The 17,965-nt window shown below is 55.2% G+C and overlaps 2 protein-coding genes across 8 annotated transcripts in view; both read left to right on the top strand.

Annotated features, from left to right (window-relative positions):
* The first annotated feature begins 2,454 nt into the window (after positions 1-2,454).
* KPTN (kaptin, actin binding protein) lies at positions 2,455-9,564 on the top strand. Of its 4 annotated transcripts, none has more exons than XM_081032818.1 (12): positions 2,455-2,725; positions 3,038-3,120; positions 3,244-3,328; positions 3,420-3,474; positions 4,629-4,704; positions 4,799-4,872; positions 5,072-5,181; positions 5,258-5,335; positions 6,090-6,165; positions 6,913-7,048; positions 7,127-7,288; positions 9,147-9,564. In XM_081032818.1, the coding sequence occupies exons 1-12, from the start codon at positions 2,503-2,505 to the stop codon at positions 9,273-9,275; spliced, it is 1,287 nt and encodes a 428-aa protein (XP_080888944.1). In that variant the 5' UTR covers positions 2,455-2,502; the 3' UTR covers positions 9,276-9,564. The 4 variants fall into 4 exon arrangements, with proteins under 4 accessions (XP_080888944.1, XP_080888945.1, XP_080888947.1 ...); XM_081032819.1 differs by lacking the exon at positions 9,147-9,564 and adding an exon at positions 8,335-8,484; XM_081032820.1 differs by lacking the exon at positions 3,038-3,120 and having other exon boundaries at positions 2,460-2,725.
* Positions 9,565-11,735: 2,171 nt separating this feature from the next.
* The window catches only part of SLC8A2 (solute carrier family 8 member A2), a 31,362-nt gene continuing 25,132 nt past the window's right edge, over positions 11,736-17,965 (top strand). For 2 of the 4 annotated variants that reach the window (XM_081032466.1, XM_081032464.1), the window contains exons 1-2: positions 11,736-11,914; positions 16,254-16,944. In XM_081032466.1, coding sequence (XP_080888592.1) covers positions 16,270-16,944 — 675 coding nt within the window. In that variant the 5' untranslated portion in view covers positions 11,736-11,914; positions 16,254-16,269. Of the gene's footprint in view, positions 11,915-16,253; positions 16,945-17,965 lie in introns of those variants that run through there. The other 2 variants (XM_081032465.1, XM_081032467.1) reach the window with 2 other exon arrangements.

Genomic DNA, 17,965 nt, shown 5'->3' with positions numbered 1-17,965 from the left:
GTTGGAGTCCTGTCATCCTGTCCTTCCTGGTTCCCCCCACCCTTTTGGGCTCTGGGCACACTGGGAAGAGGAGGGCAGCTTTTCCAGAGACTTGGCTGGGTCGGAGGTCTGGGAGGGAGCCCCAGAGATGGTGGGCTTGGGAGTCAGGAACACCTGTCATCATCTAACATTCTGTGGGCCTTGGGTTCCTCAGCTGGCGTGATGGGTGGTAGTGCCATCCCTCAGAGCTGGCTGCAACAGTGGGGTAAGAAGGGGTGGAAGAGGCCCACCAAATCTTCCAGCCTCACCCCTGTCCACATTTCCCTGGAGGGAGGGCTGAAAGCCTCAATGACACTTGTCTCAGGTGTTGCAGGACTAGGGAGGAAGTGCCTTTGGTGGGCATAGTAGAGGACTGAGTGGGTATGGAGAGTGGGAGAGGAGCTCACAAGCACGGTGCCGGGGCAAGGTGGGCAAGAAGCTCCCACCTCCACACTCCATCGTGTGGGCCTGCTTGTCAGGTGAGCTGTCTGATGTGCATGTGCTTCCACCCCCGCTAGGCCGGGACCCCCTCGCTGTAGGGGGACAGCTGGAGGAGGCTCAGTGCCTGAAGGCAGGCAGTGTCACCGTGTGATGGGATGATGTCAGGAAGTGGACGGGGCAGGAATGATGCAGAGGAGGGGCTGCCTGGGAAACGGTAGGCTGCTCAGAGGTGCTGCAGCCTAGAGTCGGAAAGAGAGGTTCAGGTTCACCGAGTCAGAAAAGCGAGGCCTAAATGACACCATGGCCTGCTCTTCCCACAGCTCCATCGGTGGACAATGGCTGCCTCAAGCTCAGTTAAGACTGCTGAGACCTGAGGTTGGTTATTGATGTCTGTTGTGGGCACATGCTGAAGAGTAAGATCTGTTTCTGCCATCGGACTGAAATAGTAATCCTCAACCCTGACTAAGCTTAAAATCATTCAAAATACTCAAGCTTGGGTCACATCCTGATAAATCGTGGTTTGATTGAGGTCCCCCATCCTTTTGCGTTTGTTTTTTCCTAAAAGTTCCACGGGTGATTCAAATGTGCAGCTAGTGTTGGAAACCACTAACCAGGACAATCATTTCCTTTTCAACCTATAACTGCTTTCATTTATCCACTTGCTCAACAAACATTGTGAATGTAGCTTAGAGGTTACCACATGAAACAAGCTTGAAGAAAGCGTTCAGAAGTGGCAGAACTAGACCCCAGATTCTCGTCACTCAGCGAGTACTGACCAAGCACCTGTGTGGTGCCCTGGTCTCAGCCCTGGGAATACAGTACTAAATATAGCCAGACCCTGCCCTCTCGGAGCTTTGACGCCCCAAATCCAGAAATCAAATTGACGCTCCTTTTCACCCTCCAGGTCCAATCTGCCTTCGGGAACTTCCCTTTTGTGTCTCTTACATAACAGTGTCCCAGAGGCTTGGCAAAGGGCCTGGCACATAGTGGCCGCATTTACTGAATGCTGGCTTTGTCAGGCTGTGTGGTTCAGGTGCTGGGGACTTGACTGTCACCAAGGGAGATCCAGTTACTGCCTTCATGGATCTCGCAGTGTGTGTGTGTGTTTCTGCGTGGGGGCGTGGGGGGAGGTCACAGAAGATTACTCCAAGTGGCCAGAACAGTAACTCATCCTCTGGAAACAATATGTAGGTATACACAGAGTCCCCAAGTCCCTGGAGCCCTTCTGGGGACAAAACAGGAACCCCTGCAGACCCCGGAACACATACCTGGTTAACATCCTGTCCACCACTTGCTAGCACATTAGTCAAGGGACTTACTCTCTCTGAGCCACAATTTCATCCTCTATACGTTGGGATAACAAAAACTCCTTTGCAGGGTTGTTGTAAGGGTTATGAGGTAAGTTTGTGACGGATGCCCTGGCACATAGTAAGTGCCCGATAAATACTGAATAAACGAGTGCGGGGTAACAACCTCAGGGCGGTTGTGGGGACTCAGTGGGATAATCGGGGCCAATACGACTGGGGCGAAGTCGTCACTCGAGCAAGGTTACCCGCCAGGACAAATCTTTTTTTCTTCGGGGTAAGAAGAATGCATTTCACCATTTTAAAGGTGATGTGATTAAACTATGGAGCTATCTTGTTTGGGTTTTAATTCTGACTGCTGCTTACTAGGTGTGTGATGTTAAGTTACCTCTCTGTGCAGTTCCTTCATCCATAAAACTACCTCAGCCTCCTTGTGAGTGTTCAATAAATTGATAAGTGGAAAGCACTTACAAGAGTTCCTGGTACATAAGGGCTGTATTAAATGTGCCGGTGGTGGTTATTCTACTTTCCACTCCGTGCACAAGAACGTGGGGGCAAAATCTCGAGGGGAAGCTCGACCAGCCCAGCTGGCGGCCATCTTGGTAAAGGGCAGCGACGGCAGCTTCCTTACGTCATCAGTCTGCGCGACGGGCGGGTAGGCACCGGGCGGGCCAGGTCGCTTCGGGAGCGGTGGGTGGGATCGGGCGGACGCTGCAGGGGTGAATGGTTGAGGTGCGGGATGGGGGATGAGACCGTGGCCGTACAGCCTTGCCCGCTGCGCGAGGACAGCTTCACGCGCTTCTCGTCACAGAGCAATGTGTACGGGCTGGCAGGCGGCGCGGGCGGTCGCGGGGAGCTGCTGGCCGCCACCCTTAAAGGCAAGGTGCTGGGCTTCCGCTACCAAGACCTCCGACAGAAAATCCGGCCGGTGGCCAAGGAGCTGCAGTTCAACTACATTCCCGGTGCGTGGCGCTATGGGGTTGGGGGCCGGGAAAGGGGTGAAGCGTAGGCTTCTGAGGTTCTGGTTGAAGGGGATCACAGCTGATATGAGGAAGCACTGGGGTCAGAGGGCAGGGATATAGGGGCCTGGAGGTGAGTAGGGTTCAGGATTCCTTCTACCGTAGTGATGGTGATCAGGACTCATTCAGACCCAGGGGTCACGATAATTGTTGTAGTCCGAGGTTACTGAGGCCTGGAGGTCAAGGGTCCCCGTGATTGGGGGGTCTGTGGTCTCAAGTCTCCCTGAAACTCGAACTTTGAACTACCCCTCCCAGTGGATGCCGAGATTGTCTCCATCGACACGTTCCACAAGTCGCCCCCAAAGCGGGGTCTGGTTGTGGGGATCACATTCATCAAGGTACCCAGAGCCTCCTCCACCTCCCTGTTCCCACCTCCTCCCACACGTGGTGGATCCCACTGAGTCTGACCCACGTCCCTCTTGCCATCCCTACTCTCCCCTGAGGCCAGTTTCCTCCCCCAGGATTCAGGGGACAAAGGCAGCCCCTTCCTTAACATTTACTGTGACTACGAGCCTGGCTCGGAGTACAACCTTGACTCCATTGCCCGTAAGTGTGGCCTGGAGGGAAGGACAGATGGGAGGGTGGGAGGGGGGCCCGTGACGTCCCCTGTGCCCATCCGCCTGTGCTCACCTTACAGAGAGCTGCCTGAACCTGGAACTCCAGTTCACGCCTTTCCAGCTGTGCCATGCAGAGTAAGTAAGGTGCAGGTGTGCTACAAATGAGGGGGTGTGTATTGTTTACACCTCCGGGGGGGGGGGCTGTAGCAAAGGAGACCACAGACCTGTTCATGGACAATCAGATTCTCATTTTTTTTTTTAGATCATCTTATGTTTAAGGCGGCCATGGACCAGACTTGGCTGACGGGCTTCCATTTTGTTATCCCCAAACTAGATAATCCGAGTCCATTGAGCACCTATGTTCTATACATAGTAGAATTCTCAGGTTCTCGCGTTCTAGATTCAGACGTTCCAAGCGCCAGAAATGCTGTTTTCTAGAGTTGGAAGCTCTGAGATGCCAAGATTTGAAAGTTCTACACTTTGATGGTACTGAGATTCTGTCACGATAAAGTCCTGACATTCTCAGATTTCAAGGAGCTGCAGTACAGACCGCACTAGAATACTGAAGTTCTAGAATCCCAGAGTATGAGAATTTCATTGTAGAGCTCCAGATTCCATTCTAGAACACCGGGGGTCCAACATAGGCATTGGCAAACTTTTTCTTTAAAGGCCCAGATGGTAACTATTAGACTTTTGAGGCTCAGTCTCTGTCACAACTACTTACATCTGCCATCGTAGCAAGAAGGCATCCATTGACACTGTAAATGAATGGGCATGGCTATGTTCTAATAAACTTGGTAAAAACAGTGGTGGTTTGGATTTGGCCTGTGGGTCGTAGTTTGCCAACCTGGTCTAGCAGGTGAGAGTTCTAGAAACTACTGTTCTGCGTTCTAGGATTTGAGTGTTCTACCATTCTGAGTCTGAATATCCTTGGTGGCAATTTCTAAAAGTTCTAGTATTTCAAAGGAGACAGAAAAAAAACTTCTAGAACACCAGGGTTCTAGATTGAAGAGGTTCTAGTGTTCTGAGGTTCTGCAACCCATTCTAGAGCTCTGTGTTCCATTCCTGAATCCACATCCAGAATAAACATTTCTAGCACATGAGGGCTCTAGAAACGAAGGTCCTAGCGTGCTAATTTTCTACACACAATTCTGCATCCTGAGATTCGAGCCCTAAATTTGGTGGCTGAACCCCAGAATGTTAGGGTTCTTGCAGGCAAAGATTTTTGCAGGAGGGCTTTGGACTCTACCACACTCAGGTTCTGCCGCACTGGGGTTCTCTGCTTTCAGGGTCCAGGTCGGTAATCAACTGGAGACCGTGTTTCTCCTGAGCGGGAATGACCCGGCCATTCATCTCTACAAGGAGGTGAGGCGGGGGAGGCATGGGGGGCAGAGCCCTGCTGGGGTGGCCATGTGTTGGCCTTTGATTCCAAGTGGGGGGCGGGTCTTGGTTTCCCCAGAACGAGGGGCTGCATCAGTTTGAGGAACAGCCCGTGGAAAACCTCTTCCCAGAGCTCACGAACCTGACCAGTAGGTAGGATCCCCAGTGGGGCAGGCCCAGAGGGGCAGGCAGCCTCAGTGAAATTGGGCGGTGGGGATTACCTCAGAGAAATCAGGCAGCAGCAGGGTCCCAGCTCTACAGGGCCGGGGTGGACATTCCTGGGGAGGTGGAGATGTGGGGCAGGGACCCAGTGATGGCTCTCTGGCCCCTCCGTCTGCCCTCCCACCACCAGTGTCCTCTGGCTTGATGTCCACAACCTCCCTGGCACATCTCGGCGACTCTCAGCTCTTGGCTGTCAGAGTGGCTATGTCCGTGTCGCCCATGTGGACCAACAGAGTCGAGGTGATGGCAGGGGCGGGGCCAGGGTGGGATGAGGGTGAGGGCTGGGGCAGGCCCTGAATCCTCGCCTTCCACACAGAGGTTTTGCAGATGTGGACAATCCTGCAGGACGGCCCCATCTCCCGAGTGATCGTGTTCAGCCTCTCAGCCCCTGAGGGTGAGCTCTGGACATTGGGGGCAACTCTGCAGGCTCGGCTCCCCCCATATATTTGTACCCCTCCCAACGTGTCCAGCTCCCCATGCATCCCTCCCAAGTGCCCCACTCTAGCTCTGGATTTGCAGTGTGCCCCTTCCCTCCTCTCCACACCCTCAAATTTCACTTCCAGCTTCCAGCTCTTTGCCCCGTGGTCTCATCTTAGACCTGGAGTTGAACTTCTGCCTTTCCCTTGGTGGTCTAGCTTTCATCCCACCCACCGTGACTTCCTCTGATCCCCATCTCTGGCCTCTTCACTCTGTCTCTTGTTGTGTTCTAACCCCAGGCTTTTCTTGAGGACTCATGCTGTCCCACCACTCAGGGTCTCACCTTTCCCCCACTTGTCATTCTGTCCCTCTTACTGTGGTCTGTCTGTCGTGGGCATCACCCCTGGCCTGACCTCTGCAGTTTGTCTTCTGTCTCAGACTAAGCTTCACTCCGATTCTTCCCACTGAGGTTTATTCCCTGATACGCCCACTATGGTGGTCTCACCTCAGACTTTTTAAACTGTCATCTAACACCTATTGCTCCTCCTGGTATCCGACTTCAATCCTTTTCTCTTAGTCTAACCTCTAATCTTCCCTCTGTACACAACCTCACGTGTTTCTCCTGAGGTTGAGGTCTAACCTACGTTCCTCTCACTGAGGGGAGGGAGGGATGAGGAGGAGCCTGGAACCTGTCCCCTCAGACCTACCCCCCAGTCATGTTCCTTTTCCAGACACCGAGGACAGGCCACCAAGGGACGAGTACAGCGTGCTGGTGGCCAGCATGTTGGAGCCAGCAGTGGTGTACCGGTGAGGGCCCGGCCCATGGGCGCTATCTAAGCTTATGCCTTTGTGCTGTGGTCTAACCTTGTCCTCAGCAGAAAGTTTCTCTGAGTGAGGTTCGGGGCTGGCCAGGTACAGGTGTGTTCCCATCCCAGGGAGGGTACCGAGTGTGTAAGTCTAGAACCTGTAGGGATGTGTAGAGGCCTGAGGATGGGAACCAAGATATCCACTCCCCTGGAGGAGGGGGACAAAGCGCGCTGGCACGCAGATAACGGCTGCCTCCATCCATGAGAAAACGCTGACTTGTAGCATTTGTCAATTTCTGTGGTGTAACTACTCCCACCATGGCGGATTTCACGCCACTGACAGGATGCCAGCCGGCTTACAAAAGTGCTGAAAATTTCCCAGGCAGCTCTGGTGAGCCAGCTCTCATACCTGGTGGGCCGTGAGGATGTCCCCTCGGGGACCAAGCTCTCCAGGCTCCGTGCGGGTGTCCAGATGGGGCCTGGTGTCCAGATCCCCAAGGGAACCATGTGGGTTTCCATTTGGGCTGGAGATGGGCCCACCTGCACGGGGAGTGTGGGGATTCAACCTGGGGGGTAACAGGTTGACAGCCCGAGTGAAAGGGAACCGTGGTGGACAGAAAGGGGTCCAGACGGGAGACGAGGGAAGCCTGCGGGGGGGAGCAGTGTGGGCGCCCAGCCCAGGGCCTGGCACCAAGGGTGGCGGCACTGCGGTCTGATCTCAGTCTCCCCACCACGTGGGGACCCTCAGGGACCTGCTGCGCCAGGGCCTCGAGGACCAGCTTATCCTGCCTGGCAGCGACCAGTTCGACAGCGTCCTCTGTGGTCTGGTCACCGATGTGGATTTGGATGGGCGGCCAGAAGTCCTGGTGGCCACCTACGGACAGGTGGGTCCTGGAAGGGGGGCCTGTCCCTTCTGCTGCCCGCGCTCGCCCTGTGTGACCCCGGCCCCTCGCCCCCTGCAGGAGCTGCTGTGTTACAAGTACTCCGGCCGAGAGGCCGGGTTCCGCCTGCTGTGGCACAGGGGCTTCCCCAGCCCGCTGCTGGCCATGGCTCACGTGGACCTGACCGGGGATGGGCTGCAGGAGCTCGCGGTGGTCTCCCTGAAGGGCGTGCACATTCTGCAGGTAGCCTTGGTCCCCTCCACACAGGGCCCGAGAGGGGGGCTTAGCGCACCTGCCTTATGGGGGGGCATGTTCTCGGGGAACGGGTAAGGGAGAGGGCCTTCAGGGGGAGTCGGGCCTCAGGAGCTCCACGGCCTGAGCCTCCCACCCCCAGACAAGGGTTAGCTGCAGACCCCCGCCTGGGGGAGGTGGTAACCTCTTTCTGGGAGGCGGTTCCTGTTGGCCAGGGACATCCCAGGAGAAGAGACAGCTGGGAGCACTCACATCTGGGCGGGGGGGCGCCTGACTGGTGAAGGGGATTGTGATCTGACATCCGTCACCCCCAGCCTCTCCTCAGCCTCCCTAACTTCGGTCGTTCGTTCCTATGCTTTGTCTAACTCCGTCCCTTCCCCGTGGCCTAGCCGGGATCTGCCCCCGTGATCTCACCTCGGTCCTTCCACCACAGTCTAATCTTTGCCCCCGTGTCAGGGGGTGACTTGTCCTTCTTGCGGCACTCACCCTCTCCTCCACACGTGTGACCCGGCTTCACTCTGTCTGTGGTCTGACCTCCAACTGGCTACTGAGTTTCTGACTTCCAAGTCACGCTTCCGACCCTTCCTTGGTTGTGCTCCAGCCCTCCTCCCACAGCCAGGTTCCAGCTTTCAGCTGCAGTCTAACCTTGAACCCTTTCACTTGGGTCTAACCTGACCTTTCTGTTGTGGTCAAGCCCTTGACCTGTGGTCTAATGCCCAGCCTTCTGCTGTACGCTGACCTCTGACCCTCCCACAGCAGCCTGACTGCCATTACCCCTGTTGTGGTCTCGTAGCCAACCTTTCCTGTGGTCCAGGGTCCAACCTGCAACCTCCATTGCCGTTTAACCCCCACTGACATAGTCTGACCTCTGACCTTTCCCCCATGGCCCAGCCCTCAGCCCTCAGGCCATAGCGCACCTTTGTTTCCTAACACGGTATTTGCTTCTTTTTCCCTCTGGTCTGAGTCTAGGATGCTTTCCCCTGTGGTCTCACCTGGGTTCTTCCTACTGGAGTCTAACCTTCCTGCCTCCTCTGCAGTCTTTGCTTAGGCTTTTCCTACACTCCGTTCCTTAATAGAATGGCCTGGATTAGATCTCAGGAGAAAAGATAGGGGTTGGACCCCAGCGGGAAGGTCTGAGGTTGAACCACAGTGGATGGGCCAAAGGTAAGACCTGAATAAAACAGAATGAGGTTAGAGCCTAATGGAAAGGGTGTAGGTTTGATCACAGTAGGAAGCACTGAGGTTAGACCACAGTGGAAGAGTCTGATCCACCTGTGGTGGAAAGGATTTGCCTTTTACCATCCTATCATCCCTCATGATTTATGTCAGGTCATTTCCTGTGATCACCTCTGCCCCTTCTGTTAGGGTCTAACCTCAGATCCTCCAACTCAGCCCTGCATGGGGGGATATCTCCCTCTCTTTTCCCCTTTGGTTTGCTTCTCCTCTGTCTTATTGGCCCGTCCTTTTCTGCCAGAGTCTCACCTTGTCTCCCCTCACTGTAGTCTAACCCCAGCCTCTCTAGAGGTCAAACCTCACTCCCACATAGCGCACTCTCTCATGTTTTGATCCATTCCACCCCATCCCTTCCACTGAGTTCTAACCTCAGACCCTCACATTTGGGTCCAGGCCTTGTTCCTCCCACTGGAAATTCACTGAAGACCGTTCCCCTGGGTCTCACCTTCACCCTGTCACAGAGACCCATTCCCACCCCACACGCTAGTCTGCTGTCTGACTTCCCGCCACGGCCGAGCTTCCGGCTTTTTGGGCGGTCTAAGTGCAGACTGTCCTGTGGCCTAACCTGCACCCCTCCAGCTCTCTCAGCTCCGCCCTCCTCCTCTCATTCCCACAGCACAGCCTGATCCAGGCCTCAGAGCTGGTCCTGACACGGCTTCGTCATCAAGTGGAGCAGAAGAGACGTCAGCCACAAAGGCTGGGGGACAGGGTGGGCCCAGGGCATGCTGGGACCCCGGCCTCCTGAGCACCCCCCCGCTGCCCACCCCACGCCTGGGAGAAGTTCATCAAGGTGCTCACCTCCAACCTCTCCTGGAGGAGGAAGCATCCTAAAGGAGGAGATGGCCTCGCCAGGTCCCCCCGGGTGGTGGGGCTGGGAGTTCCTGCTCTGGTTCCACCCCAACATGCCCTGTGACCTAACACACTCCTCTGTGCCTCAGTGTCCCCATTTGAAAAGGGGATGATCTCACGCAAACCCCCTTCTGCTCCCGATGAGAGTTGGCCAGCCACCGATTATTTATACATCCAGAGGAACCAAACTTTCTGTTGTCTTCATTCTTTTGTTCGGCAAGCATTTGATGAGAGCCTGACTGTGTGCCAGGCTCTGTGTTGGGTGCTGGCCTTGCCCAGAAAAATGAAGGGAGGGGCGTCAGGGGAGAGATATACGTGGTTAGACCCAAAAGCTGGAGTGAGGTGAAATCAGTGTTGACCTCTGAGGAAAGAAATGAGGTTAGGCTGTAGCAGAAAGGCTGACGTGAAACCATCATGGCAAAGACTGGAATATAAGGGAGAGGGCCGAGGTTAGACCCCAGGAGGGAGAACTGAGGTTAGACCTGTAGGGAGGGCTGCAGTGAGATCCCAGGGGAAGGCTCTGGATCTGAGGTTAGTTACCAGTGGGGAGAAAAGGAAATTGGGCCTCAGAGGAAAGGACGCGGGTGGAAAGGGCTGCTGTGGGAAAGCTGTGGTCAAATTGCAGCAGAGGGTCTGAGGCTAGACCCCTATGACCTCCAGACCTCAATGTTGACGTTGAACCCTAACAAAAGTTACTGGGGTGAGATACTGTGCCAAGGGCCAAGGTTAGATGCCAGCACAATGTGACTGCGGTTAGGTTTCGGTTGGGGAGTGCTGAGATGAGACCAGGGCAGCGTGGACGCAGAATATGCCACGCTGGAAAGGACCAGCTTAGACCTGATTGCCAAGGGGTTGGAGACAAGGCTGACTTCCCTAGCCCATGGCTGTAGGAATCGCCCCTGCCTGTGGCCCCTTCTATTGCACCAGGAGAAGGGCCCCGTGGAGGGCTGGGATGACTGAAGAACTGCCCTCACCCACCACAGGCCAGGAATCCTGTGTCAAGAATCCTGGTCAGGAGGGTTGGAGAGCAATTCCTGAGCGGGATCTGGCTGGTGGGGAGGGTGGGCTCTTTCCTCCCCCAGGTCGGGGTTGGGTGGGACTCTCGCTTCCTGAGGGAGAGGTCATTCTGGCCATTCACCTGCCATGGAAGTTCACCCATCCGTCTGACCACCTGCGCTGACAATGAAGGCCAAGCGGCTAGTTCTCCACAGTGGATTTTTAGGAGGTAGCCCACCAATTCTTGGCCACCCTGTCTCATCCCATCTCCCAGAACCCAGGCCTAAGTGTGGGAAATGGCAGGGAGCAGGTCCTCTCCTCTCCCAGCAGCCAGGACCGGCAGTGGCATGGACCAGCGGCATAAGCAGGGCCTCCTTCCTCCCACTGCCCATCCTCTGGGATGGAGTGCAACATCACTTCCCGTCCTGGGAGGGGGTGGGAATCGCTGCGTTTAGTCAGTGATGGTGTGAGTCTGCAGTGTGCACACGCGGCAAAGGGAGTGTGTGCATGGACGTGTGTGTGCAGGCATGTGTTATGTCCACTTCAAGACTTCAGGAGTCCTGGCCTCCCACCCCGTCCTTTGTAATTCACTTCCTGACTTTTTGCCAGCTCCTTGGTGTGGGACAGTGTGCAGTGCGGTGGTTAAGGGTGTAGAGTCTGAAGCTACACTTGAACCACTCTGTGCCTCAGTTTTCACCTGTAAAATGGGGCTGATGTCTCCCTCACATCACAGGGTGTGAATATGTATCAAGCGCTTATAAAAATTTATAACAATGTCTGGCACGTGGAAAGGACCGTGTATGAATGGCAACTGTTGTTATTATTAATGGGTGCCTTTGTGGTTGTTTCTGGCTGGCTTTGTGAGGTTATGTCTGCAGGCACAGCCTGTAAATTTGGATCTGACTGGCTAAACATTCTTGCCCTCCCCTCAGTAAGCCTGTAACTATTTGTAGCCTTTTTGAGTCTTTGGTCCTTATATGGGTCAGAAACTGTGTGTGCTGGGGGTGAGGGCGAAGGTTGCTTCTGAATGACCCCCCACACCTTCTAACACACACACACACACACACACACACACACACACACACACACACACACACACACACACACACACACGGGCCCTCCGCCGCTGTCCCTGCCTGTGGTGCTGAACCCCGAAGGTGGGTGGGAGGCTTGGGCCACCTCCTGTCGCCCCTCCCCTCTCCAGGCCCCTCCCCAAACCTCCCCCGCTTCCCGCACCCGCCTCCCCTCTCCCCGCCTCTGCCTCCTCCCCTCTCTTCTCCGGCCCCTCCTCCTCCCTCTCTTGCCTGCCCCCCCTCCCCCGTGTCCCTCCCCCCTCCTCCTCTCCTCCCTCTATCCCCTCTCCCTCCCCTCTCCCGCTTCTCCCTCTCAGTCTCCAGCTTCTATCCGTGTCTCTCTCTCTCTCTCTCTCTCTCTCTCTCTCTCTCTCTCTCTCTCCCTCTCCCTCTCTCTCTTTCCCTCAGAGTCGCCCACCACGACCAGCCCAGTGCTGGGGGGACATTTTCCACGCTGTAGCTGCAGGTAAGAGACCCCCACTTAGGGGGGGCGTGAGGGAAGGACAGTGTTACACCAGGCGGGTAGAGGGGGGCCGTTTAAGGAGGCAGGAGCCGCTTTTCCCTGAACTCCTTTATGGCGGGTGGGGGGCTGCATATCCCGGTGGGGACACCAGGCCCTTCGGTGGGGTGGGGGCGCCACCAGCAGCCAACACCTTCAGCCCCTCCTGCGTTCCAGGGAGCCTGGCGGGCTGGAGAGGGGGTGCCTCGTGGGCACCGAGGGGCAAGAACACCCCACCCCGTCTGGGGAAGCCCCCACTCTCGCGTTCTCTGCCTCCACCCCCGACTTCCTGTGTCTGGGTCTCGCCTTTCTGTATTTGCACATCTTTCAGGGGTCTCTGTCCTGCGGAGTCTCTGGGAGTGCTTTTCCCTGTCTCTCTCAGTCTCTCACTCTCGTCTCTGTATCTCCCTGTGCCGGGTCCGTTCATTGTGTTTCCAGCCCTCTGTCTCGAAGTGCTTGGCTTCTCTGCTTTTCTTTCTCGCCATCTCTGTGTCTGTCTTCCCGTCTCTCCACATCTCCGAGTGGGTCTTCCTCTCCCCTCCCTGTCCCTTCCCCTCTCTCTCCCTCGTTTCCATCTCTGTCTCTAGGTATCTGGTCTATGTTTCTCTCTCTCTCTCTCCTCTTCTCTTCCTCTCCCTGGCAGGCCGGTCCCTCTCCTCCCACACACCTTTGTCTCCGCCCCTGGCTGGGGGAAACCTGGAGGAAGCAGATCCCCCCTGTGGAGTGGGCTCCCCAGAAGGCCTGTCCTCCCCCCTGCCTTGTTTCTGGCCTTCTGAAGCCAGTCCTTCCTGTAGTCTAACCAGTACCCTCCGTAGTGGAGATCGAACCAGTCCTTTCTTCAGTCTGACCTCCCCATTCCTCTTCATATACAATGGACCAGTCTATCCTGCAGTCTAACTTCCACACCTCTCGCTGCTTGTCCGTTCATGACTCATTAATCCTTTTTACAATTACTGAGCACCTTTCCTACTCCAGGCACAGCACTCGGTACTGGGTGAGGCCAGGCCAATGGCTCCTGCAGTCTCACCTCCATCCTTCTCCTGGTGACAGCTTCAGACCTGTCTCAGCGGAGATGCATCAAAAGCTTCTCCACCTCCCCTTGGGGGCTCTGAGGGAGCCCTTCTTAGTCTAGAAGTCCCTGACCAATACTCCTCTTCTTTCCTGGAGGGAAGGGGGCCCCAGGGAAGGTGGGCGAGAGTGAGTGACAAGGGGAGAGGTGTGAGCCAGAGCCTGCAGCCCACGCTGTGCTGGGGTGAGTCCTCAGGTGCCCACGTGGGGCTCCAGATGGGTTAAAAGGAGCGCCAGGTTAGCGTTCCCACACGCTGAGTTTCCATTGCTGCCCTGCCCCTGACTTGAAGCTGCGTGATTTGGCCAAGTTTCTTCCCCCTTTGGACTTCAGTTTATCCGTGGATGGATCATAGCCTTGAGCTCTGAGACTCTGTGTGTGTGTGTGTGTGTGTGTGTGTGTGTGTGTGTGTGTGATCCCCAGGCTGGGACATTGTGTGGCTCACCCTGGAGCAGTAAGTGTGCGTGTTTAGAAGCCCACATTTCACGTTTTTCCCCACCTCGCACATTCCTCCGAGGGGCAGTAGCCAAACCCTGTCCCCCGCCCCGCCACAAGTACAGTCAGGAACCACTGCCTCTATCATCAATGTGAGGGACATGAGGAAAGGGGTCCCACAGGCATGCCAGGCTGTACCCCCGCTTAAGCTTGCAGTCCCACTCTCTGGATGAGCTCTCCGAGGTCCCGAGAGGCGTGTGAGGTGGAACTGGGGTGATCATTACTGACCCAGCTGGCCACCAGCCCAGGATGGTGGGGAGAGGTGGCCCTGGGAGACGGAGCCAGCCATCTGCCCTCCCTAGGTCCCACCCTGGCCTCAACCTGATCCTTTTGCCCCTGGATTCTCAACCCAGATTAGGTTTCAGGGCTGCTGGTGGACAGAGAGAGGCAGAGACAGGAGCCTCAAGCAGAGCGAGCCCGGCTGTCCCCAGCAACAGGGCTCAGACTTCTTGATTGTTCATTTCAAAAATATCTATCTAGTGCTTTCTTTCTCTGACCTCTTCCCCTACGGCCTCAGTGAGAGGAAGCCAAGTTTTTGAGGAAAAGGCATTGAACCAGGCTACTTTGCCCAGCCCCTGGGCAAGGAGGGCAGGCATAACACCCATCAGTTGACCCTGGTCTCCCTTGAGAACTGCAGCAGGAGGGTCAGGTGTTAGACTTGAGGGTGGACTTCCCAGGCCACGGCCCTTCTGTGAGAGAGGGAGTTAGATGCTTCAGATGAATTCCTGACTCCCAGGTGGCCCTCCTTTCTCCTGAAAGCCAGGGAGCGGGGAGGGAGAAGAGTCTTTGCTTTGGATCCTGGTGGGTTTGTAATTATGGCTAAGTCATTGCTAATTAGGGGGCTGCTAATTAGACATATCATTAGGGACTTTGCCGATGGGGGCTAATTGTGCGGTGGTCCTTTAAGAATCACCCCTTTCCCCTGCCTACACACACACACACACACACACACACACACACACACACACTCCTTCTCAGGGAAGTTCTGCCAACATTCTGCCTCCCTCTCCCGGAGGAGCCAGCTCCCAGCCTGTGAGTACGTGTGAGTAGGTGGGTGTGTGTATTGGGAGCGGGCTGTGGGTTAGACTCTGAGAAGAGCTATTTTCAGACAGAAATGAAGGTACTAGGAGAACTGAGACTGGTGGCCAGGAGAGGGGTCAGGGCTGACAGAGGCTCCAAGGACTCCTCCCCTTCTCTCTCAGGTGGTTCTTTTCTTTTAAATAGGCTACTAGGTTACCATGGCAACGCGGGGGTGAGACAGAGGAGCTGCAAGTGAGGCCACTCAGGGCCACTCTTGGAGTCAAAGAGTTGGTGCTGGGGGACTTTGGGCAAGTTATTTAACCGCTCTGAGCCTTGGTCCTCTCATCTGTGAAATGGTTAGGGATTCCCCAAAGGGGGCTGGTGTCATTGTGAATAGAGTGGTCAGGGAAGGTGACATTTAAATGGAGACCTGAAGGAGGAGAGGGAGTGGATATGTGGGGAAGAGTGTCGAGGAAGGGGGGAATAGCAGATGCAAAGTCCCTGAGGCAAGAACTTGTCTGCTGTGTCTGAGGACCAGAGAGGAGGTAGGTGGCTGACGCTGAGGGCTCCAGGGGCCGAAGGAGTGAGCAAGGAGAGAGAGATGAGGCCAGAGGGGGAGTTGGGGGGGGCAGATCGTACAAGACCTCATGAGCCCGGCACAGGACTTTGGAATTATGAGTGAGAAGGGAGCCATGAAGGGTTTTGAGCAGAGGGGGGATGTGAACTGCTTTGCGTTTTTAAAGGAAATCTAGACAAGACACAGAAATAACCACTCAAACCCAGGACCAGAGGCCGGAAGAGAAATGTTGAAACAATAGAGACCCCACGCCCACAAACGGGACAAAGAGCCCAACACAAGGCTCATATGTCACAGCTGCTAAGGAACTGTACACCTCACAGAGACCCAGGGGTACTCGAGAGAGACACCTGCCGCCATTGCAGGGCAGGATGGGAGTGAGAGAGCCTCTTACAGCCCCTCCCCAGCTCCACCTGAGGCAGGCAGAGAAACAGACACCCCAGCACCCACCACAGCCCGAATCCTGAGCAGGATCCCTCTAAGGACCAAATTGGAAACCATTAGAATCACCTAAGGCATCACCTGCAGCCCCTTGCCTCACCCACTGAATTATTCAGTCTGTGTTCCTTTGTGCCCAGCTGCAGCCATTGCATGCCTGTGACATTCGTCGGGGTGGTGGGGTGTGTCAGTAGCCCACTCCCTGTTTCAGTGCTGCATAATATTCCACAGTGTAACCCTACTCCACACCCTCCTTCTCGGTTTTACTGCTGACAGGCATCTGGTTGTTTCAAGATGGGAGCTATTATACGTAAAGGCACTGTGCACACGCTTCTATGTGTATTTTGGCAGAAACATGACCTATTTCTCTTGGGTACATGCCGGGAGCAGAACTGCTGAGTCTTAGCTTGCATGGTGTTCAATAGTACTTTCCCGAAGTGGTTAGACCGATTGCCATTTCCATCTGCTGCTCATCTGTCTTTATCTTTCTGTGTCTTTCTCCCTCGGTCTCTGTCTGGCACTCTCTGTATTTCTTTGTGTCCCTGTTCCTTTGTATCTCTGTCTCTCTGTACTTCCCTCAGTCTCCATCCTCCGTGTATTAGCCCTCAGCAGCTTCCCGCCCCCATTCTCCACCTCCAACAAGCCTTGACTTCTGTGTGTCAGGGAGGGGTGTGCTCCCCTCACCCAGACTTCCTCCTCCTTTCTCACAGGACCCCACCACCCTCCATGGCTCCCCTGGCCTTGGTGGGGTTCGCGCTCCTCCTGGGGGCTCCCCCATGCTCGGGGGCGGCCACCCCAACCCCCTCTCTGCCACCTCCCCCGGCCAATGACAGTGATACCAGCACAGAAGCCTGCCAGGGCTCCACCCGCTGCCAGCCGGGGGTCCTGCTGCCCGTCTGGGAGCCCGACGACCCATCGCTGGGTGACAAGGCGGCGAGGGCAGTGGTCTACTTTGTGGCCATGGTGTACATGTTCCTGGGCGTGTCCATCATTGCCGACCGCTTCATGGCATCCATCGAGGTCATCACGTCAAAGGAGAAGGAGATCACCATCACCAAGGCCAACGGTGAGACCAGCGTGGGCACGGTCCGCATCTGGAACGAGACCGTGTCCAACCTCACACTCATGGCCCTGGGCTCCTCGGCGCCCGAGATCCTGCTGTCTGTCATCGAGGTCTGCGGCCACAACTTCCAGGCGGGCGAGCTCGGCCCGGGCACCATCGTGGGCAGCGCTGCCTTCAACATGTTTGTGGTCATTGCCGTGTGCATCTACGTCATCCCTGCCGGCGAGAGCCGCAAGATCAAGCACCTGAGAGTTTTCTTCGTCACTGCCTCCTGGAGTATCTTCGCCTACGTCTGGCTTTATCTCATCCTTGCCGTCTTTTCCCCGGGAGTGGTCCAGGTGAGCAAGGACCCATGGACATCTCCTTGGTACATGTGTCTGCACCATCCAGAGGGATGGCTCCCCGGGCTGGGAGAGTGGATTCATGTATCAGCAGAAATGCATGCTCACACCCGAGAGGGCCACCGGGGGTGGTTGTGCAGGTCAGGCATTGCACAAGGGGGTTGGAGAGGGCAAGGTGGGGCTGGAGTCCAGTGGGTGCTCCCCGGCGTGTCCGGATGGCGCTACAGGCCTGGAAAGGACTCATCTACCCAGAGAGGGGTGCCATTTGCAGTGTACCCATCCAGAAGGGGCACCTTTTAACTCTCACCAGGGAGTTCGATGTGCTAACAGAGTCCTGTGATCTGGGTAATGCATACTGCAGTGCACAGTCTAGCCAGGTATTTGCTAGGTGTGTTCATGTTTTCCTGCACTCCCTGTCTTTTGCATAATTTATTCTCGCTTTCACAATAAGACATCCCATTTGCACAATTCATGCTCCAGTTGCATAATCCAGCCTTGTGCTTTCTGACAGTGTTAATTGATTTGGGTAACTTGGTGCAATTTGCATAATTTATCCAGGGACAGGCACAGATACATGGCCACATCTGCGTAATCTAACTCTGTATTTACCAGATATGCAGTCGTGGTTTGCACCGTTCATTCATTATTCATATTTGATTTCTGATGTTAGGATAATTTATGCCACTTCATTGTAATTTATACTCACATCCAATCCGGCATAGGTATAAACCCAGTCCACAGCAAGGACCACTTTGCATAATTTATTCCAATAGTGAGACAAAATTGAGACCCCCAGCTGCATAATTTACACCCATATTCACATACTCATTTGCTTCTCATTTGTCTAGTGTCTTAACCAGTATACTGCCTAGTCTTCCTTTAAAACATTTGTCTACTTTATTTCCCACAATTCCATGACTGCTGCCTATATTTGCATAATTTATTTATAGGCCTGCCTAATTCATTCGCACACATACATAATTTATTTGAGGCTACCCAGGATTCCTTCACACACATG

This window comes from Rhinolophus hipposideros (assembly GCF_964194185.1).
Source record: "Rhinolophus hipposideros genome assembly, chromosome: 21".
Taxonomy (NCBI): Eukaryota; Metazoa; Chordata; class Mammalia; order Chiroptera; family Rhinolophidae; genus Rhinolophus; species Rhinolophus hipposideros.
Note: the sequence above shows the minus strand (reverse complement) of the source record. Positions and strands in the feature narration are given on the sequence as shown.

Bases quoted from the DNA above. Each gene is read 5' to 3' on its own strand.
- KPTN (XM_081032818.1), top strand. From the start codon at position 2,503: ATGGGGGATGAGACCGTGGCCGTACAGCCTTGCCCGCTGCGCGAGGAC. The intron at 3,329-3,419 runs GTAAGTGTGGCC...CTCACCTTACAG, and splicing joins CAACCTTGACTCCATTGCCC to AGAGCTGCCTGAACCTGGAA. The intron at 7,289-9,146 runs GTAGCCTTGGTC...TCATTCCCACAG, and splicing joins AGGGCGTGCACATTCTGCAG to CACAGCCTGATCCAGGCCTC.